The sequence below is a fragment of the Juglans regia genome, chromosome 9 (assembly GCF_001411555.2).
Source record: "Juglans regia cultivar Chandler chromosome 9, Walnut 2.0, whole genome shotgun sequence".
Lineage (NCBI taxonomy): Eukaryota > Viridiplantae > Streptophyta > Magnoliopsida > Fagales > Juglandaceae > Juglans > Juglans regia.
Window position 1 is genome coordinate 22,963,941 of NC_049909.1, and position 20,895 is coordinate 22,984,835.

Genomic DNA, 20,895 nt, shown 5'->3' on the forward strand with positions numbered 1-20,895 from the left:
TGAATTTCTTTTGGTCATGGGTGATGAATTGGGGGAAACTAGGGAACTTTGCAAGAGAGTCTAAGTTGAAAAAGTTCCGCACTTTAGGTTGGAAGAGTTGCGTCGGTGATGGAGACACAATCACAAGAGAAAGTACCAAGAAGGAGCTATGAAGAACAAATGTGGAGAATAAATTTTGGGACTTGGAGAAGAAATTTCGAGAGAGCTGTGAAGAACATATTGGCAGAACGAAGAAATTTCGAGAGAGGGGAGAGACGTTACCTTTTGGGGTAGAGAAGAAAGAGAAAATAAGATAACTTGGAACAGTACACTCCAAATATGTTGATGAACCGTAGCTAAAAGCTCGTATGCCTTTGTGATGGCTAACTCAATGCCAGCTGAAATTTACCTCACATTCGCTTAATTATACATTTGCAGTGGTTAATTAGCATTGTTGGCCAAGCTTGGGAGGACAGAATTTTGAGTGGTCCGTTGTTTCGCAAGCCATCAGGCCTTTTTACTCGGTTGGAAACTCAAACAAAATAGCTTCCAATCTTCTCAAGCTTCATTCATGAATGATGTAAAAAGGTGTTCTTTCGCCGCAAGCGACTCTTTAGCATAATTACTTTATCCACTCCACGAAATCCGCATTTCATTCTCACAATCCCTCCTCTTCCACCGACACCGTTCCCATTCCGATGTTTCCTATTATGCTTCAATTCTGCCACACGAATCTGGATTCTGTACCCATTGGCTCCTCCCTATCCTCTTGCACCCACCCAGCCACACTCCAGCCAAAGTCTGCCTTTCACCCTTCTTGGAAAAGACCCTCAACAATCCCAACTTGTCGGCAAACAAATCGCTATCCCAACTGGCTCCAATCATTTCAGGACTTACCCATCAAAGGAAAAGGCTCTCCTTTTAAAGTGCTACTCCTATGGCCGAACGATATCTTAACAGAAGCTACTTGGGGCATTCGGAACTCAGTCAGGTACCAAACTGAACATACGCACATTTCCTCGGTCACCAAAGGTGATATAAGATATTTGAATCCTGGTGATATAGCAGTGTTTTTGGCCCCAGAGGCTTCACAATTGTCGGTTCTAAAAGTCGTTACTGACAGTTGGTATCCAAAGCATGTGGCTTTTTTAAACTCGAAAAGTGTGTTTGAGGAGGAGAGCAATTTCGGTGACCTGGATTGCGTTGTTGGGTCATTTGAAGTGGATACATTCATTCAAGGGGTTGGAGGTTGGCGGGATGTTTTGAGTGGGAGGAAGAGGTGATATTCAAATACGTGAGAGATGGGGGTTGTGACTAGTGAGATATGGACGGTTCTTGTTGAAGAAGAGGATGGAGAATCGAAAGTGATCTCAAGATTCAAGACACGGCCATCGATCGCCGAAGTTGAGAGTGTTCTGCATAATTTGATGGCAATCGAATTGGCCCATCACGAAATCTGCAAGGTTCTCGAGGGATTTGGTGTCAAATGTAAGTGGGAAAAAGTAAGTTAAAACAACTCTGGTTTGATTTTGGATTTTAAGATTTATTTGGTTATGATTCGAGCTCTTTCACCAGCTTCTCGTTGAGTTGCCTGAACGAATTATATTTTTGAACTCTTTACTGACACCTGATATCTGTGCCATACTTAAACTCCAACTGGTTGTATGAAAAATACTTTTTTTTAGAGAGAGAGAGAGAGAGAAGAAAACATGTGTCTGATGGTGTTATCATGGCTCATTCAGTTCTCTAGGCCTTGAATTTGCAAAGAACTGACTCATTTTCTTCTTCATATACAAATGGATATTGTTTTTATCAAGATGGTCAGAACATTCTTCTTCTCAAAAATCTAGACTAAGAAGATGCCCTTATATGACAGCTCTTGATGAATTTATCAGTGAAGTTCACATACTTAGCCCACAATGGCCTGAGTTGAGGGAATGCTATCTCTAGCCATGGCTTCGCTCTTCCGTTAAAATGGATGACACCAGCACTCTCAGCATCAGCAAGGCTCGTATTTTCCTGGTAACCAAGCCCCAGCATGTGCCAAAAGGGACCGATGATATGGACGTGACCATGGAAAGCTATTAGTCCAGGGGGTAATGTCCCAAGTTGCCACAAGCTCAGGTCCGACTTCAAGTTCTGCATACAGGTAAAAACAGAATAAAATGGGGGATCCTTAAACATTTTTTGTCTTGTTCTTCTTTAAACCAAGCCAGTGTATGATGGAATCATGGAGATATACCTGTTCAAGCCAGTAATGATATGCAAGGCTAATGTTTGTCTTCCTCCATGCCTCTAGATCAAAGATGTTCATGCCATAAGCCCATGCACATTCATTGGGATTGAAACTGTTCGATATCAGAGGATGGGAGAAGTTCAAATAGCTTCTGAACTGCTTTGACATGACAAACTTGTCTTCTCCCCTGCATGTTTCCACTGCTCCATTCACTTTTCCATTCATATCAACGTCCCATAGTGGCGAAAGATCTGTTTGGATCACAATGTCGTCGTCCAGAAAAACCACCTTGTTTAGGCTTGGGAACAACTGCAAAGGAAATCAAAGAACCTTTAGCGGAGCAAGACAAGCGATGTTGCTTTCTTAAACAATTTGTTAAATCTACTAAGTTGATTACCTCTGGTAGATGTATTCTAATGTGATTCATCATAGAGTTGTATTTAGGACTCAATGCTTGTAACTTTGCTGCAATGACTTGTGGCTTCTCAGTATTATTTGCCACAATGGCCGATGACCCGCCTCTAAATTGCGATCTCACACGTTGATCCTTTTCCATTGCCTCCAAAACCGGCACTTTCCCCTTCGAAAACCAATCAAAATGGTGCAATGCCTTGACTTCAATTATTGCAGGGGACAACGGGTGCAATGAGAACCATGCCTGCATGGGAGAGTACGTCTTTCTATCCGTGATTATATGCAGGACAACCTTCTGGGGGTGCAACGAGTTGCGGACAAGTGATGTTGCAACAACAGAGGTGGCGAGCACATTGTCGGAGGCAAGGACAAAGTGGAAGTAAGAGGAGTCAACGAGGGCAGGGATGAGTTCAGCAGAAGGGAGCTGGAGGCGGGCAGCAGCATTGGTGGAGTGCTCGTTGGCTAGATTTAGCGCAAGGCAGTGGAGCTGTTTGGGTATGCTACTTGATGCTACATGACGGTACAAGTATTCTTGAATTTTGGCTGTCCGGGTTCTTTGTTCAAGAAGGGTAACCTGATTATTTTAAAATATTCTTAGTTGAGAGTCTTGAGACCATAGTCGATCAGGAGTTTTGTAAACATACCAATTATTGTGGAACTCAATAAAATTAAAGAAGTAGTGCAAAGGGGATGGAAATAATTAAGGTAGTAGTACCATCTCTCTAAGCTTGACAGCAAAGGTCTTGGCGTCTGGTTTGGTTTTCTTAATCTCAGCCATGAAGTCTTCCAAAGTCTGAGGAACATCAGATCTTCCTTTTAATTCATCTTTGCCAATGGGCTCTTCTAGTATTCGGTATATCACTTCTGGGACCTTTCACACACCAAAATTGATTAGCACGAGGATATAAAAAAATACATAACTATTGAACAATTTAAAACCAAAAGTAAGAGTCCAGAGATTATTACATTTGAGTCGAGCCTTCTTCCAAAAATACTTGGTCTTAATCTTTTTCCCAGGCAACCTATGCCATTAATATATAAGTCAGTAACTCTAATAATTGAACACAAACATTTTAATTAATTAATAAGCACCAAAAAGAGGCATGATATCAATTTTATTATTATTATTATTATTATTATTGTTTTTATTATTATCATCTTCCTCACTTTAAGGCTGGAGGTGGACCGACCATGTACTACTTCTGTATGGTTACTATTTTTTTTCCTGTATGGTTACTCATGTATCCATCAATCATATCAGTAAACAATTAATAGCTGGGTATTTTCCAATAATTACGTACCAAAATCAGAATTTCACAGTGAATGTTTCCAATTCTACAGGAAAAATGCATCTGGCGGCAAAAATCAGCAGGCTCAACAGTATTGGATAGGGATTTTTCGCTTCAGTTTTTCAACTTTAGTACGTAGATATTACTGAATTGATAATTAGTTTATGGACAATCATTATATCCTTAATGGTTACGTAGATGATTCAGACTTTATTCCCTGTCATGCATGAAAGAGGGAGGGAGAATGGCTTAGAATGTACCTATGGAAGAGCACTTGCTTTGATCTCTATCAATGGTGTCCACTGCTGTAAATACGAACGCAAATCGGAGAATAAACGTAAAGAACAAAAGCGAATAGAACAGCACTCGATATGAAACCCGCCTTGATCCAACCTTCACTTTGATAAACTCTTTAAAACCTTTCCCCGGAAACACTGATATGTGCCTCAAACTCGGTGATATGTAGAGCTGCATTTTGATATACACAAGTACGTACAGTACCAGAACTCACGTAAAGTTTCTAATTCGGAAGGCGAGGGCTGGCTTAGTATTTCATTCGGCAATCACCCAAAGCTAGAAAGAATAACTGAGTTGAGAACCCTCCTCCCTTCCCTTGTGGTGGTTACTGGTTATGCGGTAAAAGTAAGGATTTGATCATTGTGTTTAAGGTAGCTATCTCAATCTGTTACCTAAACTTGCTTAGCATTTGGGCTAGAGAGACGTCAAGGTTCTGGGGACTCAATATTATTATGTTAGAGGCGAGCAGGGGGATGTTAAAGAGAAAGAGACAAGCGACTGAAAGAAGAGGCTGTCTTTGTTTTTGTTGGGTTTATTGTACTTTGGCTTGAGCTTAAAGGAGAAAAGTTGAGGAAAAAGGAGAAAGGAACTAAAAATTATATATATATAATATGAGATTGGGATCTTTTGGTCTTTGCCTCCACATGAAGTTTTCGAGGCATTCAACAGAGTTTGAACTTTGACAGAACAGGGCTTCTACATGGAAAATGACTCTCCCTGGAGTGAGTTGGGAGTAAAAGTACAGGAACCTCTATATATTTCCATTTCTCTAACAAATAAATGAAGTGAAATTCAAGGAGGCTTTTGTTTATATGTACATTTGTTGATTGTATGACTAAACTTGTCGTTAACAAAAGACTAATTTCTCAAGTTAGCGTTAATTAATGTTGCCTTAGTGCACATAAAATAAAGAAAAAACGGTATGGTTATTTTTAATTTTAATTTTAGCATGGAAATGCGGTGGTTTTAGCAAGTTTGTGATCCAAGAAATTAGTGATTTATTTGCTTTTATGGGCAGAACAAGAGTCATAATGAGCCACAGGTGATGGAAAACAAATTGAGTCAACATCTATGCCTTTAACATGGGTGGTTCAGGTGAACATAGATGATAAATCAGGTGGGTTTTTGATAGGTGCTTCCAACCTTTTTTTTATCTCAATCTGACCTGTTTTAAGTTTTCCCCAATGATTTCATTGTGACCAATATTGCAAATCGGCCTGAAGTAAAAGTTAGGCTTTAGTCAACTGGGTCAGGCAAAACATCCAAACCTAATTCAAATTAGACCAGATTTTAAGATTTGGTGTTGGCAAAGTTGGAGCTAAGTAGATTGAACCCAATTCAGATCCAAATGTTTTAGAAAATAATTAAATTATTAAAGTTCATTACTATTCACAAATCATCTCAAGTCATCTCATCTTACTATTCAAACAGGCTCTAAAGACCTCGAATTGTTGTGCTCTTTGAATCATTATAATCATATCCCTACAAAACGCATAATTTATCACAAACTGAACCACACCTCTTCTTCTTTTAGTAGGAAGAGCAGTACCATTTTTTTTTCTTTGCTTTTACGAATAAAAAAAATCTAACCTTACATTAAAATTAGAAGAATGATATTCGTAAACATATGTATCATTATCTTTTTTTTTTCATTCTAATGTGGTATCAAATTATCAAAAAGTTTATGAATTACATTTTTGTTCAATTTAAAGTGTGATTTAGGATTGAATTGCAGCAAACATTTAAATCTTGTGGAGGCGGAGAGATCAGCAAAATGTTCATCCCTTCAAAATCAGAATCCAAATCCACCATACTTCCAAGGGAGTTTTCCAAAAACGAACCTCCTTGTTGAGAGAACATTGATCAAATACATGTTGTTAAACTTTGCTGTGGGACCCAAATAAGCAGTTAAATATATGATAACCCATGAGATTTCTTAGTATACGAGCTGCCGTTCTTGTAGTCTTCTCCAGAGAGAATATGCTAAAACTTAGTTGTGGGATCCAAATATGTTCCCAAAGCAGTTAAATAGGAAACTTCTTAATATACGAGCTGCCGTTCTTGTAATCTTCTCCAGAGAGAATATGCCAAAGTAATAACTGACGAGGTAAGAATTTATTCTCATCGTATGATGTTATGAACAGTCTCCTGAAAGGTTTTCATAAATGTTTTTCATGATATTATTTCCCTGAGGCTGGGAAAACTTATGATTTTCTGTAGTTATTTGGGCTGGGAATTTCTTAAGCTTCTAGCATGGAAGTGGTGGCTTCGATTGTTGCCGAAGCAGTGGTAGCAATGGGCCGGCTTTTCTCTGGTTCTATCTATTCTATGATCGTGAACACTGTCAAATACCAATCAAACCTTGATGCTCTGGACAAGGAGATGAAACCACTTATGGCTCTCAGAGATGATGTAAAAAATGACACCGAATTAGCTGAGATTGAAGGAAAAGTGCCAAGGACTCGAGTCATGGAGTGGCTTAAGGAGGTTGATGAGCTTCTGCTTAAAGTCGATCAGATTCAAGCAGTAAAGCTTTCTCGACTTCCCTTAAATTGCAGTAAGCGGTATAGAATAAGCAGGGAAGCGGCAGAAAACCTCAGAGAGATACAAAGGCTTCTAAAAGCTGGAAGTTTCCACACTGGTAGTGTGTCTGTCAGTTATTCAGCACCCAGTGCAGTAGAGCATATTCCAGGACATTCAATTCAAGATCAAACAACAGCATCAACAACTTTATCCCAAACTATGACGCTATTGTCTGACCCTACAGTATTAAGGATTGGTATTTGTGGAATGGGAGGTGTAGGCAAGACTACTCTGATAAGAAACTTGAATAATAAGCTCAAAGGTACTTCTTCAATCCTGCCTTTCAGCATTGTCATCTGGGCTACTGTTTCCAAGAATTTTGACATGAAAAAAGTCCAATTACAAATAGCCGAGAGATTGAACTTGAAAGCAAAGAAGGAAGAAAGTACGGAGAGATTGTCTATTCTACTTTATGAAAGACTTGAGAAGGAGAAAAAATTTCTGCTGATTCTAGACGACGTTTGGGTTAAAATTGATTTGCATAGGTTGGGCATCCCGGAGCCTGAGGTTGAAAAGGGCTCTAAGATCATATTAACAACTCGATCTCTAGATATCTGTAGGTACATGATGACTGATGTTGAAGTTAAAGTGAATGGTTTAAATGATGAAGAAGCTTGGCAATTATTCAGTCGATATACGGGGAGTGTGGTTAGTTCAGAACATGTTAGACCCTTCGCAGAAGCAATTGCTAGAGAATGCTGTGGATTGCCATTGGCTATAACCATCGTGGGAGCTGCTATGAGAGGAAAGACAATGGTGCGGCTGTGGAAGGATGCCTTAAATGAGTTGCAAAGATCAAGGCCTAATATAGCAGGCGTTGAGGATGAGGTCTATAAGCCTTTGAAGTGGAGTTACGACTCACTTCAAGGTAAAAGAATAAAAAGTTGTTTCCTGTATTGTTCTTTGTTTCCCGAGGACTTCGCAATTGGAAAAAGTGAACTAGTAAAGTGCTGGCTGGCGGAAGGTTTGCTAGATGAACAAGAGAACTACGAGGCTTCACTCAATAGAGGAATTGCCATGATTGAAAGTCTGAAAGACTCTTGTTTGTTGGAAGAGGGTATCCGTGAGTGCACTGTGAAGATGCATGACGTAGTTCGTGATGTTGCCATATGGATTGCATCCTCATCTGAGGATGAGTGTAAATCCCTTGTCCATTCAGGCATGGGCTTGACTGAGATTTCAGCCGTTGAGTTATTAAATTCTCTCAGAAGAGTTTCTTTCATGAATAACAAGATAAAAATGCTACCTGATCGTGTGATACAATGCTCAGAGGCCACGACTTTGCTACTGCAAGGTAATAGTTGCCTTGACGGAATTCCAGAGAGATTCCTGCAAGGATTTGGAGCACTCAGAGTCCTGAATCTGAGTAGGACAAACATCCATTCATTGCCTCTTTCTTTGCTTCAACTTGATGACCTCCGTGCTCTCCTTTTAAAGGACTGCCTCTATCTTGAAGAACTACCCTCGCTGGAGAGGCTTAGTAGACTTGAAGTGCTAGATCTCTCTGCCACTCCTATCAAAGAATTGCCAAGAGGGATGGAAAACTTGAGCAACTTAAGGCAATTGATCTTATCCCGCACTCGACACCTAAAAACCATTCAAACTGGAATTATATCAAGGTTGTCTTGTTTAGAGTACCTGGATATGACACACAGTGGTTACCAGTTGAGGGTGAAGAGGGAAGTAGAAGAGAAACAGACATCTTTTGAAGAGCTCCTATGCCTTGAGAGGCTACTTGTCTTATTCATCCATTTGGAGAGGATCCCATGTCTCAGCTCTGAACCTCTTTCCTCGGTATATAGATTAAGCAGATTCCAGTTTTTAATTGGCCCACATGCGCACCACTTGAAAGGTAGGCATGCGCATGACAAAAGAACAGTAACTGTAAGGGCTCTTGATCTTTCTGCAGAACCGATTTGGTGCTTGTTGAGTATTGCCAGCTCTCTACTCTTGAATCATTGTTGGGGACTGAACGAGATGCTAGAAAACTTGGTCATTAACAGCGTTGGCGGCTTCGCTGGTTTAAAATCTCTTACCATCAGACGATCTGATTGCAGTTTTCGGCCAGGAAGAGGATGTGCGGGTACGACTCTCTGTGACCTCCTACCAAATTTGGAGGAACTTCATCTCGAATATCTGTCATGCATAGAAAGCATTTCAGAACTAGTTTCCCACCTGGGGCTAAGATTTCTGAGACTAAAATCATTAGTAGTGGCCAATTGTCCTAAACTGAAGTATCTTCTCTCATGTGGTTTCTTCATTCATGACCTGCCAAACCTAGATGTAATCAAGGTGAGCTTCTGTGACGAGTTAGACGAACTCTTTAATTGTCTTCCTTTGCAGAATATGGATCTATGTCCTGTTGTTCCAAATCTACGGGTACTGAAATTGAAGGACGTTCCCAAATTAAGGGCTGTTTGCAGAGACGAAGAGACGTGGCCATGTCTAGAGCAGGTAGATGTGATCGATTGCAATCTTCTCAGGAAGTTGCCTCTTACAAACCGAAATGCAGAAAACATGAAGAAAATAAGAGGAGAATCACAATGGTGGAACGCATTGGAGTGGGATGCTGACATAACCAAATCAAACCTGCAGCCTTATTTTCATCCAGCCGAGGCCTCTAGGAGCCGTAAGGAGTGGGAGTGAATTGGGACATGAATGTTAACCAGCGACCCTTCACTATCTCAGCGCCCCTCTTTGCTCAATCCCGTTTCTTTCTCTGCCTCACCCAGCCTCCTTTCTCCCCAAGACAGTGGAATGTCAATGCAGGTTAAAGGAACAATGTTTTTCCTCCTCTCTCTCTCTCTCTCTCTCTCTCTCTCTATATATATATATATATATATATATATATATATATTCAGATATATATATATATTCAGAGGGCATGTTCCTGGATTTGGAGCATCATATTCACTTGTCATTTCCTTTGCCAAATACATGTAACAGCTTTAGAAACTTTATAGAGAGGTCCTGATTGCATTCAACAAGACGATCTCCCGTAAAGACAGCGGGACCATGCATTTGTACGTGAATAATACAAGCGACGCATTACCAGAAAGAGATACTGAATAAACACGCTTTCCATTAACATCAACGTCAAACCCTAAAATGGATCCAAATTGACCATGCTTGAAGAGAATTTCCCGAAAAGATCACCAAATTCACCTTAGATAACTCCCAAAACAGGACGCGGCCCCCCGTAGGCCTCACCGCCTCCAATACAGATTTGTAATCAATGTTTTGAATACCGAATCGGACGCTATATCGGTCAAGGTACTGGAATGAAATATTTCGATATCGGTATCGTTTCGGAATAACATTTCGAGATAGTCGATATATAAATAAATTATATTCCAAAATAATAGTCTATATATAAATACATATATATTATAAATAATTTAGTCTGAATTGTGGGTCAAAAAATGAGCTTGTAGTTTGAAAAAATTAAAAAAAAAAAATGAAGGCCTAAATATCGGCCGGTACAGGTCGAAATACAGGTCGGTATAGGCCAAAATATAGGCCGGTACCGACTGGTACGATTGGTATTTAGGCCGATACGAAATACAGGTAGTACCTGTACCGGCCCAGTGGCCAGTACGGTAAATACCGACCGTACCGGCCGGTACGGTACGATTTTCACAACTTTGGATGTAATAGAATAAATTTTATTTTTATTTTTATTTTTCTAAGCAAGCAAGTTTTCATTCAAATAAAAAAAAGATATACATGTGGAGGGGGTGGAGTTCCCCAACAAACGTCTTAGTACAATAACTACAGTGCAAATGTGGAGGGAAAAAAAAAAAAAAAGATTTTGGGACTAATTTCTTGATCCCCACCCATGCCTTACAGAGAGGGCACTGTCTTAAAAGACGGTTTTTAACAGTTCGCATAGCCAAGCAAATTGTGGAATCACTATTAAAGGCGGTGGAAGTTGTGGGTGCACTGCAGTTTGTTGTCTTGGGATATTTCTTGAAGAGATCAATATTCCCTTTTTTAAGATCATTTGTTAGGGAAAGCGATAACATAGTAGAAAGCACGGTATCGGATGAACTTATCTGTGGCAAAGCATCTGTCTTCCTGCGTACCTATGGTGGCACATGGAGACCAGGCGTCGATGGTTAAGATGTGAGGTGGGGCAAATCTAAAAGATCTTGAAGTGGAGGATCTGTTGGTGCTGCGCATGTAGCCGGAGGCTCGTTGGGGCGCAGCGGCGAGTGAAGGCTACGCACAGAAGCAAGCGGCACGTGAGGGTCACTTGTCGACTGTTGGTTGTGTGGTGGTGGGGCGCGTGTCGACTGTTGGTCGTCGGAGTGCGATAGATGTGACCAAAACCAAACCGGTAGAGGAGAGATAATAAAAACACTACCATGAAAGCCAAAGCATATACACAAAGCCTCATCTCTGATGGAAACATTCGAAGAGATTTGAATTTTCTAGAGATAATGGAGAGTTTCTCTTTCTAAAACCCACAGAAGGCAGCTTTTCAACATCATATGAGTTTAGAATAAATTTTAATTAATAGAATAAAGAAACATAGGAATTACATTATGCCAATATTTACATAGGAGAAATGTTTTAACTGCAAATAGATTATATAAAAGTAAACTTATAAAATGACGTGGCATACATCAGATTATAAAGTTATTTTTATCGTAAATAGATCTAACAAATTCATGAAGACACATCAGTTGAGTTTTGCTACACAACCTCCACCACACTTCACATTCCACACTCCACATTTTTTAAAATTTTTAAATTTTTTAATATTTTTAAAAAAAAAATTTTTTGAATTTATTCTTTTCAAATTATTTCAAATTTTATATTCATTATTTTATATAATAAATATTTGATAAAAGAAAAAAATAATAAAAATTAAAAAAAATATGGAATGTAAAGTGTGAGGAGGTGGTGAAGATTTATTGTTATTAGAAATATAACTATTGTTATTTACAAAGTCATCGGTAGATGAAATCCAAACAACACAATATCAACAATTACGTTTCACAATAATCTCTTTTTAAGTTTCCACCCCATTCTATTTAACACTGTTAGTGAACCCCAAAGGGGAACAAAAGAATATCTGCACATGAGAGAAAAGGAACAGAGTAACTCAATGATGCAAGAAACAAAGAGTCAAAACTAATCAAAATACGAGCAAATATTTTTTTGCAGAAAGGATGTAGAATGGAATTCAATATTCGTCAAGAGAAATGATTTGTACAAGTTTTAAATAGACAAGCTTCATACAAGCCCTTGTAAAAAAATAGACCCCATCTTAAAAAAGTATAAAAAAATATATTCTTTATCAGTAGAACTTACTTTTCTACAAAGGACTTGTATGAAATTTGTCTATTTAAAACTTGTACCTAGCATTATACCACGAAGATAACTAATCCAAATACCATGAAATTTTGGAGAACCGGTGTAGTCTATGGTTGATTATACCACGAAATCTCATTTGCTTGTGAGACCTAAGTTGCCAAACTTTTGGGGTTGGGTTCCAAGTAATGGCTTGAGAGTTATCTTCCAGAATATTCTTGTATTGTTTCAGACAATTGGAGGAGCTCCCCCTCGAAAGCACTTTACTATCCATTTCAATACAATACGTCTATTAATTCCAGATTCCTTCTACATTCATACATTTCATTGATTCCTAGTTGTAACACGGGAAAAAAATCCCAATATAGTCATCAATGGCATTGTGAAAAAAATATACAATACGTCTATTTACAAAGCTGTTGGTTTCTACCGGCATCCGAGGACCATCTGAATCAGTTTCTTCAATGACATTGTGAAATTCTCCTAGTGAAGCATCGCTGTCAGTCACTGAATCATGAGAGCCGGAACTGTTTCTGCATGAAAGCCCACCATTCGCCAACAGACCAGATCTCTGATGCTGGATTCACCCATTAACATTGCTGTCCAGGGCAAGGTTCCTGTATGACGAGGAAATTGGTACTTCATAAATGACAATATGACTGCTCACTGTTGTGCACAAAAAGATATTACACAAGTGAACAGAAGCGAAAGATATTAATATGCACATCAAGCAAAACATACAGTTTTATTTGATTGATAAGCAGCACAGCACCAAGTGGATCTTAATTTCACAACATCCCACTCTTATGGAAGGAAAGGTGTTATGTTAGCTAGATAATTTCACAACGATCCACAGATGTCAAGTTTTGTCCAAGATATTTTTCGATAAATAATTTTTATCCAAGATATAACTTCAAGAATGGAAATATAAAGAATCAGGTACCCCTACACCTAAAACATAATCCATATTGATATAAGCAAACACTCGCATCCACAGAAAAATGTAATATATAAGGACTCACAAAGTTAGTGCACCTTGTTTGCTGGATTTTGGGAGTTGGAAGATACTCAAAAGCTGGAAACAAGCCTTTTCACCTTGCTTCAATTGTGTGAGTTGGAATCCTCTCTGTTTCAAATTCCCCCCCAGAAGTATTTTCTTCATCCATTTTGGAGCCTTCCACCATCATTGACTGAAAGTACATCTGGCAAGCAAACGTACAAGCATAAAAAAATCAATGTGGTTGACATAAAACACACACACAAGCACACTTCATTAAAGCAGAATGCAGAAATACCTCAGGTTTTGCCCACAACAGGGCTTGAGGTTCATGCATCTGCAGTTCAGCTTCTGATATATAAAAATGATGTTTCTCCTCAGAACTGGTCTTTGCTTTTGTAAATATATCCCCGGCTTCAGGATAAATGCTATTTCCCTTCCTCACTTCTTTAAAATATATTCTAGTGCCGTCTGAATTTTGATTCTCACCATATATGTCAGTATTATCTTCTCTCTCTTTTCTGTTCTGTTCCAGACATATATTCCACTTCTGGACAGCCTCAATGACTAATCTTGCATCACATTCTGGAGCTGACTCAGCAGAACTGCTTAATCCAGGCACAACAGCCATTGGACCAAGACAAGTTGATGTTTGCAACATATATTGTGTCAAACAACTGGATGGAAAAAATACCATGAAGTGGTATGTTGCCTTTGAAGAGCTGCAATCCACATATAAAGCATTGCCTCCGCAATTGTGGAAAGAAGAAGCAATAGCCCCAGAAAGAAAACTCTTCCTGCCTGTTGCAGCTGCTGCTGCACCACTTACTGTTCCTCTCCATCCATTATTTCCGTTCCTTATCCTACTGACAACAGAAAGTGTAACTGGAGGACCAGCTGCACAAAGGCTCTGTTGATTAGGTGGCCAACTAACTGATGGCTTAGTCAAATTTCTATTCCTGATAGTAGGACTAACATCAGCAGACTGAGATTTTACTGATCCTCCAACAGGATTAATAGCAAACAAATGGCTAGTCCCCCTTGATGAACTGATCATAATCCAGTTACTGTCGTCACTGAAACTGATATCCTGTATGACCTGAAAAGGTTAACCAAAAAACAGATAAGTGCGAGATGAAAACAATGACATATTCAATAAGGAACCTTGAAACATGTATCCTGCACTTACTGCATTTGTGAAACCGCGTTGCAGCCTGTAAAGATGTACATGAGATGCACCTGCAGCAGATGTAGAAGAGCTTCTGTGGAGTCCAGGCATTATTTTGAAAACATTTATGTTGTGCCCCTGGACTGATGCGGTAACTAAAAGGGTGCCGCTAAGGTCAAAACATAATGCTGAAATATGACTCTGGTGTGCCCTGAACTGGGCAATCACAACTTTGCTGACAATATCTCTGACAATGACCTGATAATCACTAGAAGACAATAAGAAACATAGGGAAAAATAACTGCGACAAAAAAAAAAAGGATCAAGCCAATGTCAGTTCATGAATAGCTTCATTTGTGAATACCACAACAGTAAGATCTTGCACATAATAAATTGATACCATGCTCAGAACCAGGAAATGCAAGCCTCACAACAAATTATAAGTATCCATATTACAGGTCACACTTAACAACATCTGTCATACAGCTTTTATTGTGCAATAGAATGCATTCACCTAGGGAAAGAAGCAAAATCAAGTAAAAGTACATGAACTCTAGCCAATTTGTTTTGAAAAAAAAAACAAGAGAGAAATGGAGCAGGCATATATATGTGGTTTCAGTAACAAGTAAACACAAAGTTGAGAAATGCATGTACCATTCCGGCATTTTCTGCATCTGCTAATTGGATATTAACAGTCCCATTGCTTTTCGAGGCAGGATTCCCTGATTGCATTGAAGTATTACTATCAGGCAGAAGCTCAGAGCAGTACCTGGACAACTTCTTATATCCCATGTCTCCAAGGGTCACAATCCCAGCAGCAAGTTGCTTGCTTGATTCTTTTGCATAGTAAGCCACCATACTCCCATTTGAAGGGAAATCAGGAGGGCTTGCAGAACGCATTAAATGTTGTGGACTGACACAACCTGAATTTGAGACTACAACCGGACTTCCACTATAAGCAAGCCATCGGGAACCCACAGCAAGGGGTCCATAACCTATGCCACCAGAACCCGGGCACACCGAAACTATAGGGTTCGTAAGAATGGTATATTCCCTCTCTAGAGTTTCGGTATCAAAGCAGTGTATCTGCAATTTGTACCACTTAACTTTTCACCTGATTAGACAGAAGAAAAGGGTGCTTGAAAACACACATAAGAAATGTACCTGAGCTGCTTGAGCAATAGCGACAACTCGGGAACTGCACCGTACAGAGTAAACAACTGACCCGAACTTTAGCACATGAACATAAGATTGAGATTTAAAGGAATAAAACTGAACAGCAGTAGGCAAAAAACTGCAATCCACTGGATCCTGGCCATTTGGGATGGTCCTATTGGAAGGAGTGGCTACACCATCCTGAATGCTACTACCTGTATAAAGGGACCCATCAGTACAAACTACCAGTAGTGGGTGGCTGTCTGCAAACTTGCCCTGCAACTTCTTTTTTGTGATTGGTTTTGGGAGCATTTGCATAAATGAAACCGGACCGTCATGTCTGGAAACTAGGCCTCGGACATTATCTGCATCTTCAACATCCCAAACCTGGAAACCAGACCAGTAAGCCAGCAGGAGAACGTGCCGAATGACATCTCCTTCATCCTCTAACTTGTCAAACCCGGCCCAGTTCACCTACATAAATTTTACATGAAAATATGATACCAGTTGTCTCCATGACTAAAACTACTATGATGGAAGTAATTAATATTGAAGCTACATGACTAACACCACTTCACACAAAATATACAAGAGAGAAAGAGAACATACAATAATGTAAAGAAGCATGACTAATCCACGTCAATGCAACACAAGATTCAACCATATAATGCATGTCTTGTCCACCATCAATGTGAATTTATCAAAGAAAAATAAAATATTGAGTCAGAAATTTCCAACTGAATGGCCATGCATTATTATGGCATAATAACACCTCACTCACACCCTTTATGTGCTCATTCAAGCACATCAGAAGTAATTATGCAATCAAAGTAACCCCCCAAAAAAAAATATTCAAATACTCATTGCATATACACCATAAATGAACTGATTACTGTAACAAGGACTTCACTTTTTCATAACAATTCCACTTGGGAAAAGCTAAAAATGTTTTATATATCTTGAATTGAAAATACTTAAACGAAAACAAACAAACCCATTACACCTCTTACCTGATCATGGCTGGCATCATGATCCCTATCCACAATTGATGACGCCGCCGAGGCCGCAGAGCATGCCACTGTCGATGCCCCCGATGACACGATCCTCAGGTAGCTGGAAATGGCACGAAAAGAGCTCGGCATAAAGCTGTTGGGCCGCCCTGGCTTTGGCACACCACCCTGCTGTTGTTTCTGGCCCTCATTCCTCATTCCAAAAACTAGAGAGAGCAAAATAGCCAATGTCCAGAAAACCAAAATCAACGATACTCCGATAGTCCTTAATCATAACCCCAAGAATGTTTCTGTTTTCTCTTCGAAGCAAAACCCAAGAAGCAAAGAACCAGTCAAAACTCATTAGCTTAAATTACATTTGTCTCCATTCCGCCCCTTCGCCTCAAACAACAGCATTCATTCCAAATTCAGAAGCACCCACAAATCACACAACCAACATCCACAAATGGATTACAAAAAAAATACCCACAACTTTAAAAATAAACGCTTTGATTTTTGTTGGCGTTTGCACCTCCAATTCTGTAATAAAACACAATGAAACGACGGAAGTGCTTTTAAGACAACGAAGTTCAAGGATTTGTCTTCATACGCACAAACCCAAAACCAAAGCAGCATAAAAATTGACGGCTTTAATAGCAACGATCTTAGTGGCTAATCACAATAAAATAATCAACGAAATTTATACGAGAGAAAAAAAAATTATTTGAAATGTGAAAGGTTTTTTTATCAATAAATAAGAGTTTTATTGAAGAGCACTAAGCACAGCTTACGTATACGGAACAAATAAACACTGAGCATAATTGATTGGGGAACAAGGATTTGTAAATGATTGAAAAAACAATGATTGCGAGATCGGAGGGGAGAGTGAGAGAGTGGATTTGTGCAACGTTTATGTCCCCCGTCTTGTCCAGTCGCAATCTGTCAAACGGTTTTCACTTCCTTTCACCTCTGTATAGACTTGCTGCTTGCACACAACACACCTCTGGCTCTGGTGGATTATGGTTTGATAAAAGTAGAGTCCGATGGAGTTTAGTTTATAAAGGCTTGCCAGTGAAGCCAGGTTTTCTTCTCAACCATTCCGCCCCAGGGTTCGTTTGTTTTTTCAACTAATCTCAATTTATTATTATAATTTTTTTTAATTTTAATATAATTTATAATAAATAATTTAATTTTTTTAAATTTTTAAATAATAATAATAATAATAATTAATATTTTAATAATATTTTATCATCTTAATTCAATTCAATTTAACATCTAAATACAACCTATATCTCATATTAATTATATATAAATTTTTAAGATAATATCAGTCACAACAAAATTTATGCATAAAAAAATTTTAGAGTTGATATATAATTTAGTTTATAATTTGATTTTTTAAATAATAAATTATAATTATAATTTCAGATCATTAATAAAATGAGTTTATTTTCGTTAAAAAAAAAATCATATATGAAACACCTCCCGAGATTTTAGCAGTTTCTTGCAATTTAACGCAAAGTCAGAGATCACAAAAAGTACTGAATTAACGTGCCTTTTATTCTACCATTTTCATTCAATTTCTATTATTGATCTCATATAACTATTTCTTCACGGAATAATTAAAAAGATGAAATAAATGACATTAAAAATTATATAGAAAAATAGTAGTAATGAATTAGTCTAAATAAAATTGATTATTCCACATTCAATTAATAAATAAAATCATAACAATATCTATATTTTATAATTTAAATTAAATAATTAATATTTATTTTAATTGAAGTAGAGCCAAATCTTTTATATGATTCATCTGGTTAAATATAAATTTATAAGTATGTTAAAAGAAAAAAAAAATTAAAAATCAGTGATATCTAAGCTTGGTTTTTTTATTTAGAAATTTTATTTAGCTTTTCTAATTTTGACCTCATAAAATGATTTTGATTTTAATAATCGCGAGACGTAAGAGAGGAGAGTTGATGGGAGACGATGAAGAGACCATGAACGTCCTTTTTACGATGATCAAAGCGTGAAGTGGACAGAGTCGGTGCCATTACAACCCTTAGCTTGCTGGCATCTCTCAAGTGTCTCTTGCAAGTTGCGACTTTTGTTGCTTGTTGCCTTGCATTAGACACTTTGAGATCCACGCTTCTAGAACGCCAAAAATGGAGTCGATTCTGGCCCCGGCGCTGGAGTACACGCTCAAGTACTGATTGAAATCCTCCTCAAGTGATCAGTTCAAGTTGCGGCGCCGGTCTGTACATCTCTCCAGTTTGGGTATAATTCCGCAATTGCTCTATCAAAGGCGACGCTTTGTATTACAGCCTCAGATTGCCGCCGGCGCTGAATGAGACGACGAGAAGGTCTGCAAATTAGAGATAGGGCGATGCTACAGCCCCCGCGGCTCCGGTTGGGGTGTAATATTATTTTATATGTGTTTTGTTTAAATAATTTTTTATATAAATTTTTTAATATTTTAAAAAATAAAATAAATTTAAAATATTATTGAGAAAAGAAAATATATTAAAAAATATTTTCTTAATTAAGAAATAAAATTAAAAAAATTAAAAAATATATTTATTTTATAATTTTTTATTTTATTTCATGATTAAGAAAGTATTTTTTAATACTATTATGATTTTTTTTAAAATATTTAAAATGGTCATGTTACGGGAGCTCCCACGTTGAGCTTAGCATGTATTTTTTTATGTGTATTTTTTTAATTTATTTTTTATAGAAATTTTTTTTACACTTTTAAATATTTTTAAAAAATAAAATAAATTTAAAATATCATTAAAAACACTTCTTTAATCAGAAAATAAAAACAAAATCATTAAAAAATACTTCCTTAATCACGAAGTAGAATAAAAAACACTTCCTTAAATATTTTTTTAAAAATATTATTAAAAAAATATTTTTTAATAATATTATATTTTTATTTTTATTTTTTAAAAATATTTAAAATTATTAAAAATATCTATATAAAAAAAACTAAAAAAAACATATATAAAAAAATGCTAAAGCCCAGTGGGAGCTCCCAGCAGGAGCCCCCGACGGGGCATCTAGCATTTTCCTTAGAGATAATGGTTGGTTGGTGACTTGGGCAGGTTTAGAGATTAGATGAGAATTTTATGTTTTGTTTAAAAATTTAAAATATTATATTTTAATATTATTATTATTTTGAGATTTAAAAAAAGTAAATTAAAATTTTAAAAATTTGAATTATTTATTATATTTTATATAGAAATTTAAAAAATGTATAATGATAAGATGAAGTGAAATGAAATCATCCCACCACAAACCGGTCCATCAAGATTGCACTCAAATTAACTCAAACTACTTCAGCAATTAGACTGGATTTTATTCGGTGGTAATACTTCCTTTTCTCCCCATTATTTTCCAATTTTTGGATTTTTTTTTAACAAAATATCTACACAATTTCTTACTATTTACACAACCTCTACACCATATTTTTTTTAATTTTTATTATTTTTTTCTTTTATCAAATATTTAATATATGAATAATGAATAGAAAATTTGAATTAATTTAAAAAAAATAAAGTATAAAAAATATTAAAAAAATTTTAAAAATTTTAAAAAAATGTGATGCGTAGAAATTTAGAGATTGTGTAGCATTGCTTTTTTTTTAATAATTGAATTCACTTTGTGTGCTTTTGTAGTTGCCATCTGTAAGTAACGTTCAAGTATAGCCAATTAAAGTAGAAAGGGTCCTATTTGCTAACGTGGCAAGTGAAAATTTTTCTCTCATCGTTTGAGGGGCGATTAGGGTTCGCATGATGATAGTTGTCGACTCCTTGCCTACGTTGGCAGGTCAGGGTGCTGGCGTGGGGCTTTTCAGCAAGGGGGAGCAGAGCAGAGTGCAGGGGACATCGGGTTCAGCACCTGTGTTTGTGGATGTGGTGACTGCGAATCCACAAATCCTACCGGAGGTGGATATCCCTTTACGGGAACCAAGATTTCAGGATGGGGAGATGTTCTTCATGTTTTCGAAAACGAAAATTTACCAATTGGCTGAGTCGTTTCGGTATTCCGTTGTTCTGAAATTTCTTCGTCGACGATAGGGTTGCAAATGGTCCGGTCCGGTCTGGCGATGGATCGAATATTTTCAGTCTATTATTTTTCCAGACCGAACCGGACCGATAGTTATCGGTCTAGTCGATCTGACTTATTTTTTAAAAATAATTAATAAAAAAAATTATTTAAAATACTAAATTAAATTATACATGCACACAATTGCTTGAGAAATGATATTTACACTTGACAAAATTATATTTATAATAATGAATCACATTTTTTTTTTTAAATGGAGTGTGGGAGACTTACACAATCTAAAGCATTATTCTTGCAATTATTGAATTTGAAAGATTATCTCTCCTTATATGAATATCATATTGCAGATGGAATGACTGGGAGGGATGAATCTTGAACTTGGCTTGGCAATTGCCTAG

General features: G+C 37.4%; 3 protein-coding genes across 5 annotated transcripts; 1 reads left to right on the forward strand and 2 right to left on the reverse strand.

The window, feature by feature from the left end:
• Nucleotides 1–1,688: 1,688 nt before the first annotated feature.
• LOC108993438 (probable galacturonosyltransferase 12) lies at nucleotides 1,689–4,527 on the reverse strand. The gene is made up of 6 exons (XM_018968366.2): nucleotides 4,179–4,527; nucleotides 3,596–3,651; nucleotides 3,345–3,500; nucleotides 2,613–3,203; nucleotides 2,222–2,524; nucleotides 1,689–2,118 (listed from the first exon to the last, which is right to left on the reverse strand). The coding sequence occupies exons 1-6, from the start codon at nucleotides 4,390–4,392 to the stop codon at nucleotides 1,831–1,833; spliced, it is 1,608 nt and encodes a 535-aa protein (XP_018823911.1). The 5' UTR covers nucleotides 4,393–4,527; the 3' UTR covers nucleotides 1,689–1,830.
• Nucleotides 4,528–6,468: 1,941 nt separating this feature from the next.
• Nucleotides 6,469–9,444, forward strand: LOC108992246 (disease resistance protein At4g27190-like). The gene has a single exon (XM_018966747.2). The coding sequence runs from the start codon at nucleotides 6,469–6,471 to the stop codon at nucleotides 9,442–9,444; it is 2,976 nt and encodes a 991-aa protein (XP_018822292.1).
• Nucleotides 9,445–12,309: 2,865 nt separating this feature from the next.
• Nucleotides 12,310–17,520, reverse strand: LOC108993457 (autophagy-related protein 18f). 3 transcript variants are annotated; one of them, XM_018968399.2, is made up of 7 exons: nucleotides 16,448–17,520; nucleotides 15,447–15,911; nucleotides 14,937–15,368; nucleotides 14,304–14,540; nucleotides 13,413–14,213; nucleotides 13,153–13,319; nucleotides 12,310–12,783 (listed from the first exon to the last, which is right to left on the reverse strand). In XM_018968399.2, exons 1-6 carry the CDS (start codon nucleotides 16,643–16,645, stop codon nucleotides 13,209–13,211), a joined length of 2,244 nt encoding a protein of 747 aa, XP_018823944.1. In that variant the 5' UTR covers nucleotides 16,646–17,520; the 3' UTR covers nucleotides 12,310–12,783; nucleotides 13,153–13,208. The 3 variants fall into 3 exon arrangements, with proteins under 3 accessions (XP_018823944.1, XP_018823935.1, XP_018823929.1); XM_018968390.2 differs by having other exon boundaries at nucleotides 12,310–12,734; nucleotides 13,140–13,319; XM_018968384.2 differs by having other exon boundaries at nucleotides 12,311–12,734.
• Between the last annotated feature and the right edge of the window lie 3,375 nt (nucleotides 17,521–20,895).

Excerpts from the sequence above, each read along its gene's own strand:
- LOC108992246 (XM_018966747.2), top strand. The coding sequence starts at position 6,469 with ATGGAAGTGGTGGCTTCGATTGTTGCCGAAGCAGTGGTAGCAATGGGC.
- LOC108993457 (XM_018968399.2), bottom strand. The coding sequence starts at position 16,645 with ATGAGGAATGAGGGCCAGAAACAACAGCAGGGTGGTGTGCCAAAGCCA. Across the intron at positions 15,912-16,447 it reads ATGATGCCAGCCATGATCAG|GTGAACTGGGCCGGGTTTGA; the intron begins GTAAGAGGTGTA and ends AAATTTATGTAG. Across the intron at positions 13,320-13,412 it reads TGTTGTGGGCAAAACCTGAG|ATGTACTTTCAGTCAATGAT; the intron begins GTATTTCTGCAT and ends TTTGCTTGCCAG.
- LOC108993438 (XM_018968366.2), bottom strand. The coding sequence starts at position 4,392 with ATGCAGCTCTACATATCACCGAGTTTGAGGCACATATCAGTGTTTCCG. Across the intron at positions 3,652-4,178 it reads AAGCAAGTGCTCTTCCATAG|GTTGCCTGGGAAAAAGATTA; the intron begins GTACATTCTAAG and ends TTAATGGCATAG. Across the intron at positions 2,119-2,221 it reads ATCATTACTGGCTTGAACAG|AACTTGAAGTCGGACCTGAG; the intron begins GTATATCTCCAT and ends ACCTGTATGCAG.